The sequence below is a fragment of the Crotalus tigris genome, unplaced genomic scaffold, assembly GCF_016545835.1.
Source record: "Crotalus tigris isolate CLP2741 ecotype Arizona unplaced genomic scaffold, ASM1654583v1 scf7180000017571.3126492, whole genome shotgun sequence".
NCBI lineage: Eukaryota > Metazoa > Chordata > Lepidosauria > Squamata > Viperidae > Crotalus > Crotalus tigris.
Genome location: NW_024096482.1, coordinates 2,174,396 through 2,198,295, shown reverse-complemented (window position 1 = coordinate 2,198,295; position 23,900 = coordinate 2,174,396). Strand labels below are relative to the sequence as shown.

Below are 23,900 nucleotides of genomic sequence, written 5' to 3'. Positions count from 1 at the left end.
CAAGTGTGGCCTTAACAAGGCATTGTAAAGTGGTATTAATACTTCACGTGATCTTGATTCTATCCCTCTGTTAATGCAGCCCAGTACTGTGTTGGCCTTTTTGGCAGCTGCAGCACACTGCTGGCTCATATTTAAGTGATTGTTCACTAGGACTCCGAGGTCCCTCTCACAGTTACTACTATTGAACAAGGTACCCCCTATACTATACTTGTACAGAAGGTGTGGTTAAGTGTTTCTTTAACAAGCTAAAGACACCTATTAATAACACAAATATTATTCTCCTGCATATATCCCTTTTATCAGGTTAGGAACATTTGTTTCAAGCTATCACTCCTCTGGTGGCATAATTTCAGTACCTATAGGTCAGGGAAGATGGCTCAAAAAGAGGGGGAACTCTGGCATCCAGCACAAGTTCTGATAATGGCGCTTGCATCATGACTTCATCATGAAAGAGCCATGGCCTATGGTGTTGCTAAGACCACACAAATAATGTAATTTGCAATCAGTTGCCTGATGGATATAACCTTGCAGGCACTTAAGGAATGATAATAAAGTTTGTTTTTAGAATTAAAACTATACAAGTTTTCTTAATTTAAAAAAAGCAACAGGATATTAAATCTTTAGTCATACTTGCTCTTATTGAGGATAATAATAAACGAGTTTTAAGATGGGCAAAAGTTATAAACAAACAGACATAGTTTACTTTGTTCGTGAATCTGAAGTTTGGACATTTCTCTTTGGCATCCTATATCTCATAGTATTAAGTGCAGTTAATACTATGAGATAACACATGCTAAATTCATAACACAATTACAGTTAAACTAATTGCAATTTATATTGGTTCAGACAGAATATTTAAGTACAATTACTTTTTTAAAAAATTGTCAATTATTCATTAAAGTAAAAACTCATTACACAATGTATTATCCATTTCGCACTTCAATACAATTTCCTAGAAATAGCTCAGAAACAGCAAACAACTGCAATAGTAAATAACTGCAATGAAAGTAAGCTAAGTAAGCATCCTTTTTTTATAGTTGTGATACTTCATTCTTCAAATGCTGAATGAAAATGAGAGGGCAAATAATAAAAACATTCTAAAGCTGTGAGTTAGAATAGAATTTAACTCTCAAAGTAAAAGCAATTCCTCAAATTCTTTACAATATGTGCAAAACACACTAAGAAAACTGGCTCTTTCTTTCCTTCACATTCTCAATTGCGAATATACCTGCCATTTATACTCAGAATGTTTTTAAAGGTTTTTTTGTAATAACAACAACAACAATAAGGACCTTGGAGGTCATCTAATCCAACCCCCTGCTCAGGCAGAAACCCCTATACCATTTCAGACAAATGATTGTCCAGTCTCTTCTTAAAAAATTCCAGTGTTGAAGCATTCACAGCTTCTGGAGGCAGGTTGTTCCACCGATTAATTGTTCTAACTATGTTTTGCTGGAAGGTCTTAATCTCATAAGCTAGTTATCAACTTTTTTTTTAATTTGCATTTTAAAGATTTCTTTCTTTAAATGTTTGTAGACTCTTTGTTTAACATATTTTCAACCCTTGTTGAGCATTTAAAAGTGACACACAATAAATTCAATCAGTTTATGTGGGAGCATGATTCTATTCTTAATAAGTTACGGGTGCTCCATCGCTGGAGGTTTTTAAGAAGAGACTGGACAGCCACTTGTCTAGAATGATATAGAGTCTCCTGCTTGAGTAGGGGGTTGGACTAGAAGATCACCAAGGTCCCTTCCAACTCTGTTATTCTGCACAGAATATATTAACACCAATTGCAAAATGTTAGGAACAACGATGAGACAGGAAAGATCATTTCAAGATATAAATTTGTTCAAAAAACATTGATTTTACAATCTGAAATAAACATCTTAGTGTTAGTATGACAACAGATGCCGCTATGTCAAATACTAAACAGTTTTTGAGGGCTTTTAAAATAACCTTTTAAACTTCATAAATAATATTCAGCCATCTTAAGAGACAACTTGTAAAGTATAACAATACTAATATGACTGCATACAATATGAATGAGGAAGGAAAAAGAGGGCCAAGAGATACTGGCTTGGCTAAAGGAGTTCATGCCAGACATATTATGTGAAGAGGTAAATTGTTGACTTTCAGATTATAATCTTAATCCTATTATCTTTACAAAACCATATTCTAAATTCATGTACAGTGCAATCAGAAAGTAGTCAGACTTTCTTCACTTTTGTCAGTTTTGTTATGCTGATTCTACAGTTGTTAAAATTCATTTTTTTTCATTAATCTACACTCAATATCCCATAATGACAAAGTGAAAACAGAATTTTAGAAATGTCTGTAAATATATTAAAAAGAAAAAATTGAAATATTACATTGGCATAAGTATTCAGACTCAGACCCTTTGCAACCACACTTGAAATTTAGCTCCAGTGCCCCCCATTTCTCTTGATTGTTGTTGATATGTTTCTACATCTTGATTGGAGTTGACCTGCGATAAATTAAATTGATTGGACATGATTTGGAAAGGCACACACCTCTCTATAGAAGGCCTAACAGCTGACAATGCATACTGTGGCAGAGCAAAAACCATGAGGTCAAAAGAACTGCCTGCAGAGTTCAGAAACAGGATTATTGCAAGGAACAGATCTGGGGAAGGCTACATAAAATTTTTGCTGTACTGAAGGTTCCTAAGAGCACAGTAGCCTCCATAATTCTCAAATGTAAGATGTTTGGAACAACCAGGATTCTTCCAAGAGCAGATCGCCCAATTAAACTGAGAAGTAAGGGGCAAAGAACCTTAGTAAGAAAGGTGACCAAGAACCCGATAGTCACTCTGACTGAGCTTCAGAGATCCTGTGTGGAGATGGGACAGAGTTCCAGGACAACCATCACTGCAGTCCTCCACCGATCTCACCTTTATGACAGTGCTTATACAGTAACTGATGTTGAAAAAGCTGTTAGAGTTAGGTTTTAATTCTTACTTATATACATCTATGGAGATTGTCAATCATCCAAGTCATGGTTGTACCAAAAGTGCTTTTTCCAAAAGATAACCGAAGAAGCTTCTTGAATGAGAAGTGAAATGTTTCAAAGATAAAAACCAAGAAAGTCCAGTTGCCTTTTGGAAAAGCACTTTTGTGCCTTATTTATATATAATTTTTTATACGGGGTATAACAGATTTTATGTCCATAACAAAACAGCAGACAAGTTTAATGAGGTGTAAATTTGCCCAATTTTTATTGTATTAATTTATTATGTATAAACTTATAGAACTGCTATAGTCTCACTCTTGTACTAAGTTAGCAAAAGAAGAGTTAACATCTTGGCAATCTCTTCAATTGTTAACACCTTGGCAAGTATTTCATAGAAGCAAATGTGGAACAGTAATAATACATAATATACTCAACAAAGGAGCCAGATCTTCAGGCAAAGATCTGAACACCTGTGAGAATGAGAGAAGAAAATAATAATAATAATTTCACCCCACATTAAAGAGGAAATTCCCTATGCAGAAAGGCAAGACAGCTGCAAATTATTCCCATCCAAACCTTGAGGAACATTTTTATGCTCTGCCTCCTGTAGAAGATTCTTCTGCCCTACTTTGGGAGAGCACAATTATATTTTAATTTTGAAAAGGCATTGGAGCTCCTGGTAGTCAAAAATATTAAATGTCTTCTATCTTTGAAGCATTGGTTTCGAAGAGTAGAATGGGGAAAAATGAAACCCATCTCAATTAAAAAACAAAGTAAGGAGCAAAAAAAAAAAAGATGGGATCTCAGGGGGATAAAAGAAGAATTAAAATAACTCTGCATGACTGAAGCTTATATAGACATACAGGCAACAATTCATCACTGGACAGAGATTCCTGGCGCAACTTCTAACTCTTACACATTGTCACAAATAAAGAGGCCCACTGAAGTAAGTCAACTTATTTTAGTTCCAGTTCTACACATTATTCAGCTGCTAGAAAAATAACTCAAGCTGATAAACTGAGGCTTCTAATAACATTTCATTGGTTTATCTACAGTAAATCAAGATTCATAGTTAGCACAGATGTAAAAAATCTACAATTTCTTAAGTGTTTCTGTTCTGAGTTTCAAAATTTATCAACAATCAGGCTTACTTGGGGAGAAAATTAATGTAAAACTGCTACTACTGCTGCTTTATAATCTTCTTCTTTATACCATGACAAGCTCCATTCCAAGTAACTGATGTTCCCCCAGCCCTTGTTGCAGGTAAAGTTGGAGATCAAATCCCTTAGAGCACAGGTGTCAAACTCACCACGTCACATGATGTGTCGCAACGTATCACGACTTATTTTGCATTGCCGGAGCTGGAGTGGGCGCGGCCCCTGTATGATGCAACTGGCCCGCAGGCCAGCAGTTTGACATCCCTGCCTTAGAGGCTACTTGTATGGCAAGACAAGTCTTCAATCATGCTTACATTTACTGCTAGTCCTATTATAGTACTGCTCATTTCTGTTTGTTTACATTATACTCCAAAAACTTTCTCCCACTTGTGAAGGGAAACCTAGGGAGCTTCTGCCTTATTGAGAAAGAAAACAGCATCCAGCTCCAGACCTTGAAAATGAGTTCTTTCTTACTGCTACCAAGTTTCTTGTTTGTGAGGAAGAAATACGTGTATTATCCATTTGTAGTGTATGTCTTCCAGAACAACTGTCAGTATATTATTATTCAACTATATAAGCACAATTAGTTGTAAAAGAGGAATTTTCTTTCATGTAAAGAGAACACCTCCAAAGCTTGACAGCCTTTATAAATGCATTCATTCCCCCCCCCCCTCTGATGTACAAACTCAAAACAACATTAGATATTTTTCCAGGTACAATTGATGACTAGCTCCAAATGAATCTAATGACTGAAGATTGTTTCCACAGAGTCAATTAAGATTTAATAAAGAGTGTATACAAATGTTTCTAGGGAGCTTTGGACTACATACTACACTGCTTGCTAATGTTTAAAGCTGTTACAACTAGGTACACAAGCAAGTGCCAGGGAAAACAGAAGTATTAATTGGAGTTATTGCAAATGTATTCTTCCTCATAAATTATAACCGTTTTGCTGGCCAAAACTAGATTCAAAATAGAAACTCAGGAGTTTTTAAAGAATCTTTTATGTTGTTTGGTAAAACTAAAACTGATCAAAACAAGTTCAGATCTATTCACAATCATATTTTAAAGATGTTATTACATAAATAACATTCAAAATTGGCTTGGGACGAGTTTAAAAGATGTTTGTTCTAAAAAGACTGTTTAAAATGAAAACACAGATATAAGCTTTATTTGTTAATGGATATAAATCGTAAAATCTTTTTGCAGATAGATTTTATGTTCTATAAGAATGAGGAACCATAAGGAAAAATAAAAAGTCATTAAAAATCCAAGCTTGAGCCCCAAAGAAAATTTAGAGAATAGATATCTGTTAAGGTTTTAGACAGACCATCCAAACAGCTGGAAAAAATGTTGTTCTCTGAGGGAAATTTATAATACATTTGACTCATGTTTTTTGTAAGTGCCAAAAAATTACCAACTTATCTGGAAAGTGGAGTTATTTGAGTTTTCCCTAATTAAAACACAATTGAAAAAAGATTATATTTTAAAAACAAGAGATGAACTATTGATTTAATTTTTTTAGGTTAAGACCTTGTTATATTACCATGCTCAAAATTTCACAAATTTAGGATATCTTTTTTAAAATTAAATTCGACAGGCTAGAGCTACAAAGATATACTATTTCTAGATTACAGAAATGTATTCTATATTGGGTTACTATTGCCCTTGGTCTGGAGATTTCTGAGTAGAATATTTGAACTATCACACATTACACCTCAGTTGAAGCAAACAAAAATTGGTAAATGAGGTGCAATATTAATTTTTGATATTCAAAGCTCTCATAACTCAGAACCAAGATCATTGACAGACCTCCTTTCCTTACAAAACAGAGCCACAATTTGCTCTCACATTGTTATAAGCCAGTGACTAGAACAGGGGTATGGAACCTTAGCTCTTTTATGAGATGTGGACTTCAACTCCCAGAATTCCTAAGTCAGCACGGACTAGAAGATAGAACAGTAATATATATTTGTTGATTCAAGAAGCCCCACATGACGGTGTATAGAAATGTTCAGTAATGCAAAAATAAATTAGAATCATTTTAGTTTTTAGACCCAAAGAAACAGCAAAATTTCCTTGTAAGTGGGCCTCTGCTCATAGTAAAGTAAAGTAATTGTTCATTGGGAGTGCAAATACATGGAAACTCAGAACAATACACTATCATACCCATCTCAGGGCCCTGATGCTGTAGCCAGGGGCTTCAAACTTGACCCTTTTATGACTTGTGGACTTCAACTCCCAGAATTCCTCAGCCAGACACACTGGTTGAGGAATTCTGGGAGTTGAAGTCCACAAGTCATTAAAGGGCCAAGTTTGAAGACTCAGTGGTAGGTACAGTTGACAATTATGACTGAATCAACTGCCTATGATGACACGAAGCTTTACATAAATATTACAATAGCCTTAGACTTTACAAATATTGCACTAAATACTTATTATCTACAAATCACAAATGATAATGAGCAATTTCACCTATAGTTTTGACAGGCCAATAAAAATGAAGCTATCATAGTTTAGTAGATAACAGTTAATCAGATAACTGCCATCCAGAGTCAAGAAAAAAAAGCCAATAAAGAAATCTAAAGGGAGTTCCTAATCAGTCCAAAGAATTTAAGCACTAAGTCCAGCATTTAATTAATCATAAAACTTATAAACCAGAAAACACCAACAAATTGATTATAATTACTGTGCCGTAAATTGGGCTCTATTTAGTAAAAGGTCAGACCATGCTGAAAAATTGACAATGAAACTAAGAAAAGCAAGGAAGCATTGTATTATGATAAGCATACTATTTGCATAAACCCTTCTCAAGTATACAGCAACTTTATCTTGGCAAGCAAGAAACTCAATATTCCAATTTTAGGAGATAAAAGTTGTACAGTATTCTGTTAACAATTTGTCTCTCTTATTCTCCCCTCCCCAAAAGAGGAAAATAAATAATGAATATAAAAATGAAGTAATCAGAAGAAAAGCAATGTTTTAGCTAATCCTTTGAAATTCTACAGATTTTTATAGTCACAGCCATGTTTCTGCTATATTTAATTTTTATAAAAATTGCCTAGAAAACTATAGCAAAATCAGGACAATATAAGCATCCTTGGAATTATAAACATATACAAACTCCTGACCTCCTAATCCTTCCATAAGAAGCAATGTTATCTACACATTTCATCCAATTCCATCATGATAATTTCTATATTTTAAACAATCACAATTTAAACCGGCTAAAAAGAAAGTAAGTACTACATGTATTTATCTAACATTTAGAAGGTTTCAGGTGCTAATTTTGGTCTTTTACTCCTGCAATTTTCATCCAAATATCTGAAGCAGATATTTCATCCAAATATCTGAAGCAGAAAAAAAAATGCTAGAGCAATTCATTTATTTCTAGGAACAACAATGGAAGAATCAGATTTCGAGTCTGAGATTCAAATTTGGGTCTAGAGTTGAATCAGGAGATCTTTGAATCAATCCAATGTGAAGCAGGCTGTTTTCCAAACTGGGATCAGTGTATACATCTATTGACTAATTTTACAAAAATATGTGGAAAATGTAATGTCTTTAATTCTTAAGCATGAGCACAATTTCCTCTTTGAACATAATCAGAAACCACAAGGCATCATATAATTTGTTCCGCTGTATCACCATTTTCATTGCAGACTTATATAAGTTTCACAAATATAGCAGTTATTTTGAGGATACAGGAAAGATAAACATTTATACAATTATAGATATTCTAATTATCTGTGAAAGCATTTATTTTTCTACCCTCGTGCCTGCAAAGATTTGGCACAAATATATAAGTAATACCAAAGTCCAGTTGGCTGAACTATTAAAACTGAAGCAACAGGAAATCTGATTTCTTGGAACAAGAAATTAAACTAATGTGGGTAAGAGAAGCCCATAATAGTAGAAGAATGTCTCTACTGTTTAATGTAGATGTACTAGGTATTATTCTGCATTCATAAGTAATCCAAGTTGCCATCAACTTGAATTGTTTACAAGTTTCCATTCTCACACTTCCTATTGACTTCTCTACAATTACTATGAACTATTGTACATATTAATCTCTGTCCAGGTAATATTGAAAATTCTGTTTCATATCCAGTTCACATGTCTTTATGTCCCCATATATTTCTCGATATAACAGTGACAAAAATATTGTTCTAATTCAGAAAGTTCACATTAACTATTACAGAAAGATTTACATGACAACGAGAAGTCTTGTGACATTAATAAGAGCATTTGGGGAAAAATCATTTTTCATCCAATGAATTGGGTATGCTGTTCCCAACATCAGAATCCATTTATAGGTTGGTGCTTGAAACACTGCCAAGTCTTACTGTGCAAGATGCATGAAAGCATCTTGGAACTTGACTGCTTTGAAACTCATTGAATTTGGTACTTGATGCATTTTGACAAAACAATTTGTCCCAGTACTCATTGTTTGGTACTCGACACACAAGTTACAACTTGTTGGTGTCAGTTGCCTTAGGACATGCTACCTTTTCCAGCCAAAACAAAGGGTCACACGGTAGTAACAAGGTAGTTCTTGCCCTGTGCACATCCCCTTGCAATCTTATTTTCTGTGGTCATCTTGTCTATTTTTGTACTTTTTTTCTCATCAGTACAGAAAAAGTGAAGTTTTTATTTTATTTAATCTTTTATTAATTTTTAGATTTATTTCTCATGTAAAGTAAAGCTATACAACCCTATCTTTCTACTTATTGCCTTAAAAGATGATTGTTTTTGATTTGAGAGCACATTAAATTTATTTACATTATTCCTTAGGGGAAAAAATGTTTGGTATTTAGCATTTTTTGTACAGGTCACGCCTGACAGAACCAATTAATGAAACCACTGTAAAGGTAATATAGATTAACAATACACAAATTAATTTACAATCTACTACTGATATATTTGGTTATACTTTATGTCATGTCATATGCCTAGCTACACTCAAAAATTGGTGAAGACATCCCATTTCACATCTACAAGAATATATGTGCATGTGAAGTCATATTTCCACAAAATTACACTTTCAAACATTTTAGGAGCTGAGTTGTATTAGTCTATTTTATCCAAAACCCGAAAAGTTTTTCTCTTTTACTCAAATCATTGAAAAGGTGCTTCTTTCTTTTTAACATTCTGTTTTTGAATTTCCAGGAAAAGATCTGCAAACTTTAGAAAAATAATAAATATTTCAGAATAACTGCTCCATCTTGTCTGCACACTGTTCTCCAAGACTTCATAAAAACAAGTATCAAAAACTTTTATTTCAAGTTTAAAAATGTGGTTTCTTACAACAATTTCATGGAATTTCTTGCTTTCTAGTGGGAAGAGAAATAGCTTGAAACATTAAACCACCTTGAGAGAAATATGAAATTCTCCAAGTGGCAATAGTAGATAGTTGTTTAACTCAGATACTTTACTGTTGACTTTGGAAAGTGATAGTATAATGCAAACAAAGTGTACACAATAACATTGGGTTGTCATGTAGGAATGTTACTTTGTGGTGACCATACTGATCCAATAACCTCAGATAAATCTATTTTGAAAAACATTTTTAAATATTTGTGGAAAACTTAATATTTCGTAACAAAAAACTTTTTCATGGGAAGGCTACCAAGCAAAGTGTTGCACAATGGGCAAAGTAATAACAGTGTTTTAAATTAATGTTTGTCCAAGTACTAAGACTTTCTTTTGGGCATTGAATTAATTTGTATGTACATGCACTTGGTGTGTGTATGTGTATTTTCTCCATTTAAATTGGAGGCACAACAGTATTGATCCATGAAGGCTATCACTATGTTAAAAGATTGGACCTAATATATTTTGCAAAAAACAGGAAAAAAATCAGGAAGGATTTATGGAAATAAAATGAGATACTGAGATGAATTATTCAACTATCTAATTATCATAATGCATCACTTTTTCCAACTCACCTTCCAGATGTTTTGAAACTTCAACTCTCTAAATTGTCATGGTGGGTGGAAATGCTGAGAATTATTTTCCCAAAAATATCCAGGGGACACTGTGCCCTGCATACAGCACAATTTTTATCAATAATTTCTTTGAAGAAAAGAGAAGATGGGTAGGTATTCTCATCTCTTTTTATCAACCAAGTGGGAGCATGATGTCTTTATTTACAAAATTTTGTGTCAATGATTCAACCAATGATATTTCCTGTTGCAGCTATCATGAGATAGTTGCTCTTTCTACTTACCTAGTCATTTTTCCTAACTTGTTACTTGTTACTATATTAATTATTCATTCTAATCTGAAAATACTCCTTTTTTATAATGATTCCTCACTACAGTGATCAAACTAATAGTGCTGTAACATAGGTGATATGTTTAATTGACAATGGCTCCAAGACAAAAGTCTTAACTAGTAAGGCAACTGGCACTTACTGTGGCAATTCTTTTGAGGAATATATCATGTGCAAACGACTTGCAAACATTTCAACTATGCTTAAAGGCACAAACTGGATAGCATGTCAGTAAATGATTCCTAGATGGAATTATCCATCTAGGAGTGTTTTATCTTCTTCAGAGTGTTTTCAGATCTGAAATTATTATTATCACAAGGGATCAAAGCTATTATAGCACCTTAGGTTAGTTAACTTATTAACTGTGCAGAGTAGGCCATTCTGAATAAAGCAAATTAGTGGAAGTTATGGATTCACTTTAGAACATTTCTTGAATCTGTGTGGTTTATTGTGAAGCATATGAAACAACAGTATCTAAATCATGCACATTTATAAAGGCAGATAAATTGTGTCATGCTAAATATGGTTTGAAAGAAAATTATAAATGGAGAACAACTGACAAAGAATCTAGCCAATAGGAAAAAATCATAATTTCCTGCCCACCAACCTTTTATGAAGATCTGAATCTTCTTCAATGTTCAAGCAGGATTTGTAGATGGAAAATCTGTTTAAACAGGAAGAAAGGCTAAAAGAGAGAGAGAGAAAGAGAGAGAAAGAGAGATGGACTATACAGAGTTAATTTTCTACTACACCTTTAATGACATTTTCTGGTAGAATTTACTTTGGAAGCAATTTCCGATGGCAGGAACATAGCAGCATTATAAGCACAATTCAAACTAACTGAGAAGAAATAATATACCAGTATCAATAGTATCAGGAGCAGATGCTTGATGAGTTCTTAAACATTTTGGATTCTTATTTATGTAGGAGTACCAGATTGTCAATACATTAATATCCAATGAGGGCTATTTTTGTGTGATGCCCACACTATGATAAACTCACCCAAGGAAAGGTAACATCTCTTTAAAATTGTCTTTCACATCTGTAATATTTTAGCTGATTGAATGCTTTGAATATTACATGTATTATTTCTTGAAATTGAAGATGCTATTTTGTATTTACCCAATGCCATGGAACATACTTCTAATTATACAACATTTGAAAACAACTGAGCAATGCCTGGCAAAGTGACACAACTTAAGGAAGAATAAAATAAAATAAAAATAGAGATATTGTGTCACTGAAATTAAGTACAAGCAGGTGCATTATGCAAAAACAATTTTGAGTGTTTTTTATTAAGATATTCTGAAACTCAAGCAAGAACTAGATGTTTTCTGAAAAATCTGAGTGTCAGCTAATACAGCAGTCTTATGTAAGGTTCAAAGCTCTTACTTTATGCTCTAAGAAGTTCAGCCAGTCATTAATAGAGAATGGCAACCAAGAGATATGAAATTTAGAATGCAGAAAAGTGTCATGAAGAATTAATCTGTTTTAAGCATTTGTAGAAACACATGAAAGGATAACACACATGACTACATTGTTTTTATTGGTAGAATATTTTCCTTTATTTGTAGAATATTTCAAGTAATATGTATGGATAGCTTCAATAATATAGAAAGACAGCTTTAATTAAATATTTCCAAATATGTAAATGTCTATCATTTTATAAATTATCATAAACAAACAAACAAACAAAAAACAATATTAGGAACACACCCAGAATCTCTATTCTCAAGACTCAGAACACAGACTAAGACTAGGGGTATAGGGGGTACCTTGCTCAATAGTGAGAGGGATCTCAGAGACCTAGTAGACAATCACCTAAATATGAGCCAGCAGTGTGCTGCAGCTGCCAAAAAGGCCAACACAGTGCTGGGCTGCATTAACAGAGGGATAGAATCAAGATCATGTGAAGTATTAATACCACTTTACAATGCCTTGATAAGGCCACACTTGGAATACTGCATCCAGTTTTGGTCACCACAATGTAAAAAAGATGTCGAGACTCTAGAAAGAGTACAGAGAAGAGCAACAAAGATGATTAGGGGACTGGAGGCTAAAACATATAAGGAACGGAATTGCTGGAATTGGGTATGTCTAGTTTAATGAAGAGAAGGACAACGGGGGACATGATAGCAGTGTTCCAATATCTCAGGGGCTGCCACAAAGAAGAGGAAGTCAAACTATTCTCCAAAGCGCCTGAAGGCAGGACAAGAAGCAACGGATGGAAACTAATAAAGGAGAGAAGCAACCTAGAACTAAGGAGAAACTTCCTGACAGTTAGAACAATTAACCAGTGGAACAACCTGCCTCTAGAAATGGTGAATGCTCCAACACTGGAAGTTTTTGAAGAGACTGGACAGCCATTTGTCCAAAATGATATAGGGTTCCTGCCTAAGCAGGAGGTTGGACTTGATGACCTCCAAGGTCCCTTCCAACTCTATTATTATTATTATAGAAACTACAGCACTCCCACCCACACAAAAGTATCGATCTGGAATATAGATGTCATCCAGAATGCAGATGATATTTTTGTCATAACAAAGAAGGAACAACAACACATGAAACAATCAACAACATCTTCAAAGGAATAAAAGAAAACAACAACACACTATCCTTCCTGGGTATCCTTATCACCACAGAGGAAACAAGGGCAAATTGGAAATACAAGTCTATCAAAAAACAACCCACACTAATCAAGTGCTCTATTACCAGAGTAACAACCCAATCTTAAACAAAAGGAGGATTGTAAGAACATTATTCAGAAGAGAAAAAATGTACTGCAGCAACCCAGCACACCAGAAAAGGAAAACAGACTGCCTACACATTTTCTAACAAAATGGATAGGTACACAGTTTTATCAAAAGGTGCCTGACCACTCAACCCACTGCAGCACAACCAACATAATCTATTTCATAGCTGTAAGAAATAATTTATTATCAAAAGTGTTTTAAGAGAGTAAATCAAATTATTAATTGTTAAGGATCCTGACAAATATTATGCTTATTTTCCAGAAGTACTTATAATTGTGAGATAGGGAATCCAAATAATAATGGTGATTAGAAAGCTAGAAAAATCTCACGAGTAACACAAGTACAGAGTATTTGCTAAACCTGTCTCAATGCTACCTATACATTTTCTAAATTAAATTAAATTATCAGATAAAAATCAAGACAAATTGTAAATATTCATCCCTCCAAAAAGTTTTGAAATTTTAAACTGACCATCTTTTAAAAAAAAATCTACTGTAAGATTTAGCAGACAAAAGCCTATTTTCATGGATGCATAAAGGTTAACTTCAGTTGTTGAAAACAATATTAATTCTTAAATTTAAAAAGATTCTTTTTCATTTTGGCAAACTGTGGCAATCCTGTTAAGAGTTCATATTTCCTTATAGGTTGGATGTCACAAAAAGTAAATATAATTGTTGGAAAGCACTCTACAGTTTCTCTGCTGTCTCAAAGATTCTTTACTGCATAGACAAAAATTGTGAAATATTCTTCAAGCAGCTTAGAATAAATCTGTATAATGCTTATCATTGTCAGCAGTTGTAAATTTCATAATAACACAGGCTATATAAACAGTTTGCATATGTCATGAACTGCCTGGAACAATACTCATCTAGCCATTTATATTAGAGAAGCGGAGGGATGAGATTCTTGCTCAGTGAAATCCCATTACAGAACTCCTGGCAGAACCAATTCCCACCTATCCAACTCTGTTCTGGATTATCAACCTGGTAAAGTTGCATGCCCTCAAGCTAATGAAAACAATGGCAAGTTGAAAGTCAAAGAATGGTGAGGCAGAGGAAGCCTTCAAGAAATGGTGCCATGGGGATACTCATCTAATCAGGAGCCAGAAGATCTTCCAGAGTTGATTTGCATCCTGATTTTGACTTGGGTATGGATCATGAAGTTTTTTGTATGAAAAATTATAACTCAAGTCCATTCAGGATTTGAATCAGAACTTTTCATACAGAAAACATCATGGCTCATGCCCAAGTCAAAATCAGGATGCATAGCTACCCTGGAGGATCAGAGTTAACAATAAGTTTCCTTATACTGTATTCTTTGAACTATGAATCTGTTTCATAGATAACTGATTTTTGTTGTTGCATATATTATACCTTGCTGATCAGCCTCTAAAACCTGACCCTTGTAATCAGCTAGTAGAGCTTGAATACAGGACTGTTACTCAACCATGCATTTTCTTGCTGATTCTATTTCTAAAGTACAAGTGTGAATAAAATTATTTGTTTTTTGCTTGAAATGTTGTTGCCAATACTTATTGCTAATTAAGACTTCTATGAAGAACCGATTATCAATGAAGCTCCATTATTTGTTCTGTATTCTTTATTTTATAAATCCAGTTCAATACTGTCAAACTAAGCTCATTCCTGAGTCACTTCTAGCCCATAAAAATCCCATTTTCTTTATGTTGAAAATGCTCCTATTCCTTGAGAAGAGCTTACATTCACCTGAATCCACTATAAATTTACAGGATGGAAAATGCATGGTAAAGATTATTTCACTATCAAACAGGGATAAGGATTTTATGCATGTTTGGCAAACTGAAGCTGTCTTCAAATTTTATTAGTATTGGTGAAAAATTAAAATACAAGTTACTTTATCTGGAAGCTACCAAAGAGGTTAATAAAGTTATCAGGCTGTCTCTGCTTTACGAAGTTGACTAGCCCAATTCTTAAAGAAGTTGCAGCTTATCTCCAAGCTTGTAGAAACCTGAAAAAAGGTAGCCTGCTTTGATTATAAGAGAGCTTTGTGCTAGCCTGAAAGTGCAATACATGCATGGCTACTGTGTAATGAGTTTAATGGCTCTTATTCAGCCAAAGTAGTAGCCTCATTTTTTAAAATTCCCCTTCACATGTAGAAGATGAGAATCTCCTATCCCTGGAGATTCTCCAGAGTCCTGATTTGTGTCAAAACTTTCTTGTGTCAAAACATTCTTGCATCAATGGGGGATGGATAACATGCATAAAACTAGATTCAAAGCATAAAAACACTGTATACATTCCTGATCAGCGCATTAATTTCTGGATGCTACAAAAACCTTGCTATTTGTTAAAAAAAATTTCTTATCCATATTATAGTGAAAGTCATTAAACAATACTAGATGGGTTTATCCCTAAAATCATAGATCAGATACTGCAGCTGAAGCCACAGATAACAGAGTTGCCTGTAGCTGCTTCAAACCAAATGATTTATTTTGTTCTCTAGTAGCAGTGAAATAAAATATTTTCTCATCAATTTTTTGGAAATTTTATTTTTAATATGACTCATGGTGAGATGTCAGAACAATAACATGAAAATTTTATTTATACATCTCTTAAGGTTAATATTACTATTTAAAATCCATGCTAATTACTTCTTTTTCTATATTTTTCAGATAAATTTAAGTTGCTGAAATATATTTTTTCTAAAAAAACTTGTACATTTTAACTGTTTGTTTTATAATTTGTCAGTTTTTGCATTCTTTGAGCAATATGTCATTAAGTCTTTAATTTGGTGTATCTGCAGTAGGATATATGTTTAAAATCTAAAGGATTCTAAACATAGATGGTGGGTAAAAAGCCATGAACCATAAGTAAAGTCTTATAAGAAGATACAAAAAGGAAAAAGAGAAAGAAAAAGAGAGAGGGAGGGAGAGAGAGAGAGAGAGAGATTGTTCTTCAGTCAGACTTAAGCCATTACTTTCTTCAAAAGAAGAAAAGACACAAGTTAACAAAAAGACACCGCCAAAGACTTTCTGCTCAAAAGTGTATCTCCATGAAGTTTCCTGCTGAGTGAATATGAATGCCCCGAGATCTGAGAAAAGGATCCAAATAGGATTTCAAACATCCAAAAATTTTAATGCAAACATTTAGGTATTTCACCACGCGGCTATTGATTTGATTTTTCTGTCTTATTTTAAGGAGGTGCTAAACAAAAGCAGACAAGTCCTACATGTATTTACATTCCAAAGTTCCCTTTACTAAACCTCTCTCCAATCCCCCAACCCTCTCATCCCTTCAGAGCTAAACAAACCGTAAAGTCTAACCTGATGTTTGTGGAGCAATGTGTAACTAACTTAAGCAAAATGTTCCTCAAAAAAGGTTAGGGGGAAAAAAACCTCTTTGGTTGTTATTACTTACAGCACTGACCCAGTAGAACACATAGACTAATTTAAGCCAAGGGAGACATTCCTGCCTCACCTCTTTAAAAACATTGATTTTCAATTTATATTTGATCACATTCTCCAGAATGAGATTGAAAGATTGTCAAAATACAATGGGATTCTCTAGATAAAGTTCCAAAGGAAAGATATATGAATCCAAAATGTAAGGCAGGATTATTACAGTGATGTACCAAAAACTACTTAGAAGTGATATAAATAACTGGACCAACAACTTTGTGGTATATTTTTCAAGGCTCTAAAGGTAGGTACAATAATATTAGAAAAATAATTTTGTATAGATTTTTCAAATGTAATTCTGTACAACTACCTGATCTTCTGCCTGCCTGAGCACATCTTTACACCCACTAATACAAAAATTCCAGCTCACAGGAATTTATACCTATGCAATAGATGTGATCTGAAAACTAGGAGTCTAGCAATTCCTTTTCTAACTAACATGCATAAACTTTGTTACCTGAAAGGTGGAATAAAAATGTAATAAATAAATAAAAGGGGACTTCCAGATTTCTCTTTATTTTTGCCATCATAGACTAAGACAGCTCTCATATTTGTCTAGATATGATCTATTAAAATTAATGATTCTTTCTGTATTATGTCAAAACAGATTATTTTAGCCTTTTCCTACCATACAATGAGAGATTCATATACAGTCCCAAAACCCAGTTCAAGTTTCCATAGGCTTCCTAGAAAACACAGTAGAAATCTACTATATATTGTAGACTAACTTATATCTCTCTCTACCAATTTCCTTTTAATATTTCAGTAGCACCCACATTTCCAAGCTTTTATTAATGCAGTGAATGAACAATCAACCTCTTCAATCACAAAGAGTGTGAGTTCTTTTGTAAAGAACATTCTTGATGCCTAGAAGGGAGTACAACGCTAGCAGAATCAAATTAGACATTTTTCAAATATTTGACATACAGAGCCCAAAAGGTTCACCTCACTAGTGAGGCTTAGTTCTTCAGGTCTTTCTCCAATTCTTTTATTTCTACCCTACTAACATCAGTGTGGAGTCACCTATCTTAACAGACTTGCTAGGAAAGAGAAGAAAACAAGAATTTGTCTCCTTTATGGTGACAATGAGTGCAGCAATCTTGAAGACGATTCTAGAAAAAGGAAGATGGTTTCTCTGTAGCTACTCTGATGCAAAGGAAGAGGAAGTATCTATTTTCCATGTCTAGCAGGGCAATGGGGAAAAGTGTTTAGAAACAGCCCACAATTTCAGTAGTAAAATCTACATGATAAACATTTAGACTTAAAAATAATGATGCACTGAATTAAACAAATGTGCTTTATATTTTTGCAATATGTCTTTGGAATTCTTTGTCATTTGATAAGAATAAAGCCAGTTATGCTGAATCCTATCTGAACCAGATGTATGAATAAACTTTGGAGCATATAACAATCGGAAGATAATAGAATAACTATGCCCTTGGATATATAGCCCCTGTATTTTGTCTAACTCTGTGGTTCCCAACCTTTTCTATATCCCATACCCCTAGAACACTTCTGATACATTCTCGCACCCCTTACAAAAGTTTGAAATAACAGCAATGAATTATGCATATACACTATAATTTTGAAAACCTAAGTTTTCGCACCCCCTGGAATATCATCGAGCATCCCCGACCCCTGGTCTAAGTAAAACAGACTGCATTAAAAATCTGATTGCACATTTTTAAGTTAAAATATTTGCAGCAGTGGTTTTCAGTTTGTTTATTTCATTTATTGAATTTATAGAACCATACATTTCATGTGCATCTCATTTTGGCCAGTATACACAATTAAAACACAAACTAACAATAACATAATTAATCATTAAAAAATAAAAAGAGTAAAGTTGAAATTAGGATTTTTAGGATACAGAACATTGGGACATTTTTAGGGTACAGCAATTAGAACATTTAGGATATACAAGGTAGTTTGTCTAGAAATAATATACAATAAAATTACAAAAGCTTAATAAAGAACTATAGATACCAACCCTTATTTTAATATGATGACAATTAACTCTCAAAGGCCCTACTAAAAATTTCATTTTCCAAGCCTTCTAAATGGTAAATATCAAGGGAGGATTTAAGAAAGGCTGTTCAGTAAGAAATGGGCTATCATAGAAAAATACTTACACATAGAGATATCTACGCAGAATGAGTGTATAGAACTTGTCAGAAAGAAATACAAACCACATTCTCCCAATCCATTACAGAACTGGATGTGTGTAGATGCAGAATCCTATGACAACAAAAACCATTCACTTATACTAAAATATCGAACAACTGACGTCTTCAGTTCTAATTGTTCCTTTTTGAATAAAATTTTCACCCATGTGGTTTATTAGAAGGAAAAAAGTTTAGCACTTGTTTTCTTTTATTCCAAGTACTTATTATCACTGCTTAATACTACATAGAAGAAAAATAATAATACAAAATGTCTTTACTAAAAAAAATGCATCTCACCATGTCTTAAAGCTATTCTAAAAACCAGATTCATTTAGTTATTACTTAAACTTCTCTCTTGAAATTCAGGTGTGTAATCCCTAAGGCTTTATAAACAAAATGCACTTAGCTCAACTATAGAACATTGTTATTTGTCAAGGAGTACTTAATTATATTTAGCTAAGATGACTATAAATACCATTCACTCTTCAATTGCTGTATCACAATATGGTAGACAAAGAATTAAACTTTGAAAACTTTTTGGCATATAGAACTAATTAATGAACTTCTATAAACCAATTACATTTTTTATTATTTTTCTTTCATTAGCAGCACTGTGTATATTATGGTATACCATACAAAAAAGGTAAAGATGCTCTAAAATCACCCTGAACTCTAGATGATTACATGGCAGCATCCATGAAATTAACTTGGTGACAATATAGAAGTGATTGCCATTATCTTCCCTTGGGAGGCTTTGTAACATCGAGTCTAGCCCAAGATTGTTTACCCCTTGAGAATTTTCATCCATGGAATTCTTTATAACTTCTCTTTATTGAAATCAGCTCTCTTAAAGTCCAAGATTCTAGTTTGAGTTTGTTCTATTGCTTGTGCTTGCATAATGTTGAATTCCAATACTGCATGATCACTCTCAAGGTTCCTGTAACTTCAACACCTTCTATCACTTCATCTCTGTGAAGTGAGAATTAAGTCCAATATGGCTGACCCTCTAGTCTCCTTTTTTACCTTTTGGGAGACAAAAGTTGTCTGCTAGATTTGTCAGGAATCTGTTTGATTTTCCACTAGGTGCAGAGTGATGTCAAGGTAGTTAAAGTCCTCCATTATTATGGTGTGCTTCCTATACATCTTAGTTAACTGACCAGCAAAAAATTCATCTATTTCCACTGGTTGGGTAGCCTAAAGTATACACCTATGGCAATGTTATTCTTTTTTCCTTTCATATTGACCCAAATGCATTCAAGACAGTTTTTATCATTGTTCTGCTGTATTTCTCTAGAAATATGGTTATTTCTTATATATATAGTGCAACTCCACCTCTTTTTTTATTTGGCCTGTTTCTTTTAAACGATTTAAATCCCTTTAATTATATATTCCATTTATGGGTTCCATCCCATCAAGTTTCCACAATGGCAACAATATCATATCTGCTCTCATGTACATGGACTTCTAGTTCACCCTGTTTATTCCTCATACTTTGTGCATTGGTGTATAGACATTTGAGTCCTTTTTGACTGACTCTATATTTTTTTTCTGCATAACCTGTTTCTTTATTTCATCACACTGACTTCAAGTTTTAACAAGATGTTTTTGTAGACCCAATAAGAAAACATTTTCTAGGTCAGAGGTCCCCAACTCCCGGGTTGTGGCCCACTACCAGGCCTTGAGCCATTCGGAACCAGGACACAGAAGTGGTTGGCAAGCGTGTGTGCAAATCTCCAGTTGTGTGAGCAGTAGGCAAGCACATGCATGCACATTCCTTTTGCACGAACGGCAGGTGCATGTGCCTGCTACTCCTGCAAATGGAGCTGCATGTGCACGTTCGCTTGCCCATCACTCACGCAGAACCATCTTGTCTCTCCCCTCCCACTAGTTCGCAAAATCAGAAAGATTGGGGAACTCTGTTCTAGGTTGTTCTCTTAGTTAGTCACTTGAATTTCCATTTTAATTTCTTTTATGTATCCAATAAAGCAGGGCTTTTCAACCGGTGGTACGCATACCACTTGTGGTACTTTGCCACATGGCAGTTGGTATGTGATTGCTAGCCAAGTGTAGCAGGGGAGGGGTATGAGCCGAAGCGAGCCAAGCCTGAGGGAGAGGCAGCTGCAGCTGCAGAACTGTCTGGGCTCGGCAGAATCCCTGGAGCTGGCAGGGCTCCAGCTGATTGGTGCTTCCAGAAGCAGCTTGGAGCTGGAGGCGAACTGAAGGGGGGGGGAAGAGAAGAGAGGCTATAAAAGAACGTGGTTTGGGTGGGGGAAGGGTAAAAAAGACAACAGGAAAGGATTAATCCCTTTAAACAAATGTAATTAGTTTTACCCCTTTTAAATTGAGTCTGTCTGTGGCTTTTAGAAAGTTTTCTTTGAAGGTAAACACGCTTAATTTAAAACTAAAGCTTTTTGCAATTGCCGGAGCCTTTCAGTCTAGAATTGCAACATTGTGACAGTGACATGCCTGAGGTAGCTTAAAGAGAAAAAAAATTGAGTTTGTGTTTCTTTATTTTATTGCTTTGCACTTGATTCCCGTGTCTTTAAGGGTACAGGGAAGGGATTGGAAAGAGCTTAGAAGGGCAAGCCAGCTAGCTCAGGAGTCTACAAACTTAGCACCTTTAAGACCTGTGGACTTCAACTCCCAGAATTCCTCAACCAGCCATGAGGGTTGAAGTCCATAAGACTTAAAAGTACCAAGTTTGAAGATCCCTGAACTAGCTGGTAGTGGTACATATTAATAAATATAGATAAATTCATCATACATTTGTCAGTGCAAAGGGAAAGTGATTCAGCAAAGGAACAGCCACCAAAGAAATTAAAACTGGTACTTTTTTCCTTTTTTTCTACAGTTTGTAATATTTTATTAGATTATAGAATAAAATACAAAAATATAAAAGCAAATAGTAGGGCACAGTGGGAAGGAAAAGGGGGGAAAGTGAGAGGGAGAAGGGAAAAAGAACATACTTCCACTGTTGCAGTAGAAGGAAGCATTAACATTGAACCTCAACTTTTTACTTTTCCATAATATTATAAACTAGCCATTTCTATAACAACAAATGAATTTAACCAGTAAAACCCCAAATCCCCCCCTTTTTTACTCATCAAGTTTTTGACACCTTGCTAAGCACTGGTGGTACTCAAATACTGTCATGTCTTAAAAGTGGTACAATCTGTGAAAAGGTTGAAAAGCCCTGCAATAAAGCATCCTATTTCAAATGATTGAATTGGCCTGTTATTTATAGTTCCATTTTCAGTACTTTCTCTGTCTTGTCAAACAAAATTCAATCCACATCCTTCACTCCCTCAGTAACATTATTATCCATTAATATTTCCAATTTCATGATGTTTTGTATCATTTTTTAAGTCTCAGGACTAAATCACCCCAAAAGCAGACTTGTATTTTTTTCCCTTCTACTTGGAATCTTTAGTCCCCTCTAGTGTGCAGTTTCTAAAATTTTAAGTCACTTGTTTTTGTTCTGATTTACAATAACCCCAATGAGAAATTATTTATTTTTTACTGCTAAATCCAAATTTTTATAGTATAAGAGTCAATATTTTATTTATTTATTTATTTATACTCTTACAGCAAAAGAGTCAATATTTATTTTTTTTAAAACAAATTTTATTGGTTTTTTAATTCTTAAGACAAAGTGCTCAAGACACACCATGGTACTGGGGTAATCAAAAATCCAAAAACAAAACATATATAAATAACTCAATCAGTACATCAAGTATTCCCTCTCTATTTCCCTCAAATAGCTTAATATATTAAAAATAATCTATTTCTAACTTAAATTTCTATTAATCCTAAACCTGTTTTAGAGCTTTATGCAATTACAATACCATAATCAAATTTAATTTTAAATAAACACATTTCCAGTTCAGGTATCCCTTCCAAATATATCCTAATTCCTTAATTTTATCATAAATCTTATTTTTTTCATCTTCCACTAATATCTCCCACTTAAAATAAAATCTTGATCTATCCTATACATATCTAATCCATCAATCAATCACTTTCTTTAAAATAACAAAGTAATATCAACCTTAAATCCTTTAAGTCCATTAGACAAGGTACTGATTTCATCCAATTAATTATGAAACCTAATAACCTCCATATTATCAAACAAACACATCATCTTATTAAAATAACATCAATTAATTATTAGTTCAATCCCAATCTAAAACATCTCTTCAGTTTTCTTCATTCCATTACATGATAATTTTCATACAAATAAACCTATTATTCCTAAAAAATACATTCTTACTCTATTTAATGTATATATTCTAATAGTCACCCATTTTTCTTACTTCTAACTCAAAAGCTTAGTCCTTAAATAAATCCATAGTTCTAAAATGCCTTAAATCCAGTAAAAGAGCCGAGGTGGCGCAGCAGTTAGAGTGCAGTATTGCAGGCCACTTTAGCTGACTGTGTTCAGCAGGTCAGCGGTTCAAATCTCACCGGCTCAAGGTTGACTCAGCCTTCCATCCTTCCGAGGTAGGTAAAATGAGGACCCAGATTGTTGGGGGCAATGTAAATATATATATATACATTCCTTACTGGTGTACACCGCTTAGAGCAGCGGTTCTCAACCTATGGGTTGTGACCCCATTTGGGGTCGAACGACCATTTTACGGGGGTCCCCAAACAACGCGATCCGCCATTTTTCCCCCTCAGGGGGCGCCGCCGCGCATGCACACATGGGGGTGCCGCCGCGCATGCACACATGGGGGTGCCGCCGTGCATGCACACCGCACATGGGGGCGCCACCGCGCAAGCACGCTGCACCGTGCATGCGCAGCGCGTCCGTGTGACGGGGTCGCCGTCACACAAAGGTTGAGAACCGCTGGCTTAGAGAGTGCTTGCACTTAAAGTGGTATATAAGTCTCATAAATAAATAAATAAATATATAGTTTTAAGTTTCTCTTTTCAGTCTTATTCTACGCTTCTTTTTATGCCAAGCAGGTTTCCACAACAAAGCTTCCCTTTCAGCTGATAGGTCTCTCTTTGTTACTTGTAATACCATTTGAGACAATAAGAGGCCTCCTGTCCTCTGCATTGGACCTCTGTTTCTCTTATCCTTGAAGCCTCGCTGCTTTAAAGGTTCAAATCTCAGTCTTTGCTTTTTCTGATCCTCAG

At 34.5% G+C, this 23,900-nt stretch overlaps 1 protein-coding gene across 9 annotated transcripts in view; it reads right to left on the bottom strand.

The window, feature by feature from the left end:
- The window catches only part of ARL15 (ADP ribosylation factor like GTPase 15), a 158,988-nt gene that overhangs the window by 22,596 nt on the left and 112,492 nt on the right, over positions 1-23,900 (bottom strand). For 3 of the 9 annotated variants that reach the window (XR_005558225.1, XM_039355836.1, XR_005558220.1), the window contains one exon: positions 11,012-11,089. The exons of the other annotated variants lie outside the window; for them this stretch is intronic. Coding sequence is in view for 1 of the 3 variants with exons in the window: in XM_039355836.1 (XP_039211770.1) it covers positions 11,036-11,089 (54 nt within the window). In the remaining 2 variants the exon portion in view is untranslated. Of the gene's footprint in view, positions 1-11,011; positions 11,090-23,900 lie in introns of those variants that run through there. 9 annotated transcript variants of the gene reach the window in all.